At 43.4% G+C, this 5,000-nt stretch overlaps 1 protein-coding gene across 1 annotated transcript in view; it reads left to right on the top strand.

Moving 5' to 3' along the window:
- Window positions 1-5,000, top strand: part of LOC113808207 (protein argonaute-2) — a gene marked incomplete in the record, with an annotated part of 54,086 nt that overhangs the window by 31,602 nt on the left and 17,484 nt on the right. Inside the window, 3 exon segments of the mRNA XM_070121651.1 lie at window positions 1-14; window positions 160-338; window positions 461-621. The exon segment at window positions 1-14 is cut by the window's left edge and continues 156 nt beyond it. Of these exon segments, the coding sequence (XP_069977752.1) occupies window positions 1-14; window positions 160-338; window positions 461-621 (354 nt within the window).

The raw sequence follows: 5,000 nt of genomic DNA, 5'->3' as shown, positions 1-5,000 counted from the left end.
GAAGGATCTTTGGAGTAAGTACCCTGTATATACTAGATGAATATAATATTGATGGTATTTCTTGCGACGCGTAGAGAAAAGTTATCAAATTACTGGTTATCAAATGTCTGGCAGTAGTTTTCATTAGTAATATGAACTGAAATACATGCAATTTTACAGAAAATATATACGGAACCTACGCTCTCTCGGAGATCGAAAAGGCATGGTCTTTAAATCACCGGTCATTGTAACAAAAGGGAATAGAAAGAATGTGACACAACAGTTTCAGAACCTAAAGAAAAAATTCCCTGAAATTCAGATGATACTGGTAGTACTGGAAGAAGCAGATCCACTGTATTGTAAGATATGCGAACTCGTCTAATAGTTTCTTTTTATACTGAATATAGTCTTCTCTTGAAAGGACCATAAAATTGCGAATGATAACTATGATTTTATAATGGCTAATGTTCTGTTTTTACAGCCTGTATTAAAACCGTAGGAGACTTGGAGATCAGGGTCATTACCCAGTGTGTGAAGAAGAGGTGTGTCGAAGAATGCAGATTCGTAACCATTGGCAACCTACTCTTCAAGATTAACGCTAAGATGGGGGGCATCAACACTATCTGGAGTCGTAGACCAAAAGTATGTTTTCGGCATATAATACATGGAACTTTTAAAAGAATCCCATAGGTAACATAACGAGAATATAAAACTCACTTGCTTCGTGTGTGCTGACCAGATAGCTCTAGTACTTAATATCGAATGCCACGCTTAACCGCGTGGCCCTGCCGTGCCCCCGAAGGGGCGTTGCCCCTGCCGGGCATTCATGGTACTTACACATTATCAGCACTTGATTATTTCCTTTAAACGTCTATCATACGAACATATTTGCGACAACAGGATGGTAGTAACTCTTCAAACCGCGCACTTGGCATAATCCTCTTTGTGGCAACTTGGCTCAAACTTCTCAATCTCAATCTCAATAATAATGCGCAGGGCGCTAATGAGCGCATAACACGCATATTGGTGGTGATTGGTTGCTGGGGGAAGGGGGAAGGAAGTGCAAGCGGGTGTCAGTGTTTGTGAAGGTGTTAGTAGTGTCAAGTGTTTATTTAGTTTGTTTGTGAAAGTGCTTAGTGTTTTAGCTTCAATTACGTGTTGGGGGAGCCTGTTCCAGTCGCGTGTGGTACGTGGAAAGAATGAGTGCTTGTAAGAGTTAGTGTTGGTGTGGTATGTGACAAATTTACTGGTGTGTGAGTTCCTTGTGTTGCCCGAGTGTGCTGCGTGTAAGTATTCGTGTTTGTTGATGTCTACAAGGTTGTTTGTGATTTTGTACATGATTGTAAGTCTGTGTGCTTGTCTTTGTGTCTCGAGCAGGTCCATGTTAATCTGTTTTATATGTGAGATGTAATACCAGGAGTATGTGAGTAATTGCGAGTAATAAACCTGGCAGCCCTAATATTAACCTGCTCGAGTTTCTCAATGTTGTGTTTAGTGTAGGGGTCCCATACAGCCGTACAGTACTCTAGTGTTGGGCGTACAAGTGTGTTGTAAGCTATGTGTTTGATGTCCGGGGTACAGTTGTGTAGGTTCCTCCTCAGAAACCCCAGTGTTCTGTTAGTTTTGTTAATGATAAAGTCGGTGTGTGTGTTAAATGTGAGATTGTTGGATAGATGGATACCAAGGTATTTACGAGATGCTGTAGGTGTTAAGGGATGGTTGTGTAAGTGTAGTGGATGGGTGTGAAATGGAGAACTTTGCACTTGTCAGGTCTAAAGGACTTTAGCCATAGTCTTTCCCACTGTTTAAGCGCGTCAGTGGTTTTTATAGGTCGTAACAAAAGGCTGTCGTCAGCAAAAAGTCTAGTAGAAGAGTTAGGAGTCGAAAGTGGAAAGTCATTAATGTACAGAAGGAAAAGAAGGTGGCCAAGAACGGTGCCTTGTGGGGCACCAGAAGAGACAGGGACAGGGTCAGAAGATACGCGTCGAGTAAGACATGTTGGGTCTTGCACATCAAGAGTGATCCAGTGAATTATTTAGTCCTGTGATCCCGTAATGTCGTAATTTAAGAATCGGTCTTTTGTGGGTAACTTTGTCAAAGGCTTTGGCAAAGTCAAGCAGTATGGCGTCAACTTGTTTGGTGTCATGTCTGTCTAGTTGTCGTACAATGTCATGATGAGTAGTGATTAGTAGGGTCTCACATGATTGTCTGGGCCGAAAACCATGTTGTGAGTCTGTAAGGATGTGGGTATCAATGTGATTTATTATATGTTTATGTATTGTGTTCGAAAATTTTGCAATCTATGTGAGAGAGATGGGGCGATAATTTGTCGGGCCCGTTCTGTCGCCTGTCTTGAAAAGGGTGATATTTGCACAAAGCCAGTTAGTTGGTAGGGTGAATGAGGCGAGTGATTGGGAAAAGATTGATTGAAAGATGGGGGCAAGGGCAGGGGCACAGGACTTGAGGATTAAGGCGAGGATTTGGTCTGGTCTAGTGGCTTTGTTTGTGTCAAGAGTGGTCAATAGGTTCAGTATGCCGTTAGTCATAATGTCAAGCGGCGGGATTGGGGGATAAGGTCTATCTGGAATGTTAGGTGTATTATCGTTTTCGTGTGTGAAAACAGACTGGAAGTGTGTGTTGAGTAACTGTGATTTGAGTTCTCGGTCAGTTACAAGAGTGTTGTTGGAGTCTTTCAAGGCTGTGTTCGCCATTGTGTTGTGTCTGCGCGACTTGAAGAATTTGAAGTGTTTAGGGTTATTTCTGATGTTTGCGAGGTAGGTGGAAATATGTTCATGTTCTGCTTTCTTTATGTTCTTGGAAAATGTTTTTTGGTGAGATATGAAAGCAGTCCAATTTTCTGGGGTGTTGTATGTTTGCGCACGCCTGTAGAGTATTTGTTTATACGGTGTTGTCTGCGTACGACCCTGGAGAACCAAGGGAGTGTATGCCTACTTGACGATGATTTCTGTGGGATGTGTTTGTTCATGGATGTAAGTATGGCGAGTTTGAGGTTATCCCAATTGGAGGTGAATGGTCTTGTGTGGGGATCAGTGGAAAAGTAGTCTGTGCTAAAGTTGGTGATGTCCTGTGTGATTGCGCCTAAGTCAGCTCTAGAAAAGAGGGAAATTGGTCTGCGTCTCTGTTTTTGTCTGGTAGGTCTGTCTGCGTCAGCGAGGGCAATGTCATGGTCACTAAGTTCTGGGATAACCTTGGTGTTTGTTATGTCTAGAACGTTGTTCGTGAGAAAAAGATCTAGAACGTGTGAGGTGGTGTGAGGGTCACCGACGCCATTGGGACGTGTCGTGTTCGCGCTGAAGTGAGTACTGTTTGCGAGAGTGAGTGAGTATTTATGATGTCCATGAAAGTGTCGTGTAGTTGGCGTCTGTTTGTGTGGGGAATGATGGGGGCCGCAAGGTCGGTGTGTGGGGGATCGTGAGGGGACAGAGCAGTCCAGTGTCTATGTCAGGGAGGTTGAAATCGCCTGTGAGCCATATGTTTTTGTCTGCGTTAATGCGTGTAGATAGTTCAAGGTTTTGTAGGTATTCTCTGTTAGTAGAAGGCGGTCTGTAGAAAGCGGCGAGGAGGAGTGATTTACAGTTATAGAGTTAGAGTTAGATCCAGACGATTTCACAGTCCGTGTCAAGGTCAGGTCTTGGTTTAACAGTAAGTTCTGGTTTGATAAGGCTGGGGTAAGGAAATAATCATGAGATGAGTGAGAGGTCTGGGAGTCAATGGAAGGCCTAGAATAGTGGGATATGGAGCTCAGTTATATGGATGGGAGTCTGATGAGAGGCATTATTGGGGTTGAGTGCTTGGTTGTATGTTGGTGAGAGTAGTGAGTATATGGTGTGTGGGTGGGGTTAAGAGGAAGACTGTGTTGTAAGGGAGGGCTGTTTATGTCTTGTGAATGGAATGTGTTGAAGGAATTGGAGACTGTAATGGGAGAAGATGCGAAACACGAGCTTGAGAAATTAGGGAAGCCACATCCATCGCAGATCCACGCAACGCTATTGTTAACTAATCCAGTATATAACTGTGTGAAGAAGCCGATGCAGCTGACATGATACCAGCCAGCATGCTCGGATCTCTCACAGCAGTTATCGCACTGTATGGCCCTCTGGCCCCATTTGACAGCCCTCATGCAGATCATGCACGGGTACTTGGGGCAGAAAGGGCCAGGGTTAACATTAGCAAAGGAGTAGCTGGGGAAGGATGGTGTGCCTGGAGTGTTTATTTGTCTTGTAGTGTTTATTAGCGTACCGTGGGGTTGCAAGGGTGTGGAACGGGTCAGCGCTTGTTTGAGTTGTGTGGGTGTTTAGATGTTGATTCATGGGTGTCTACGTGTGTTTAAGGATTTGTGCATGAAGTGTGAGTACGATGAGTGTAAGTGTAAGTGCAAGAAAGGTAATGTGTAACAGTACGTGACATCTAATATTGTTTTCTATTACCTTCATGTGCGTGAGCGAGTAACGCGTTGTGTCGTCGGCCTGGAGCGAACTGTCAAGTAGCCGGTCATTGCGCGGAAAAGGCGTGTGTGTAAACATGAAGGAGTCTGAATCTTTCGGAATTGGCGAATGGGGCATGGCAAGATTCCATAGATTACTAAAAAATACTCAACTTTACATACATTGCTAACCATATATTTTAATAGATACGATTTTGATATGAATATTGTATAATATAACTTATTTTTTCTGTGAGCTTATTTTTTCTACACAACTTTCAATTGATAGTGGGTAAGACGTTATAAATGTTTATACAAGTGCATCTTGCAAAAGCACACACACACACACACACACACACACACACACACACACACACACACACACACACACACACACACACACACACACACACACACACACACACACACACATGCACGCACACGTACATAAACATGTACATGCACACGTACACGTACACATACACGTACACGTACACGATTACTCCTGCCATCCACTACAGAGGAGATTATGTCATTATATGTTGAGATTGGTTGCAAGCTGTATGTTGGGACTCAG

Source organism: Penaeus vannamei, chromosome 1 (assembly GCF_042767895.1).
Source record: "Penaeus vannamei isolate JL-2024 chromosome 1, ASM4276789v1, whole genome shotgun sequence".
Lineage (NCBI taxonomy): Eukaryota > Metazoa > Arthropoda > Malacostraca > Decapoda > Penaeidae > Penaeus > Penaeus vannamei.
The sequence above is the reverse complement of the archived record's forward strand: the minus strand, read 5'-3'. Positions and strand labels throughout refer to the sequence as shown.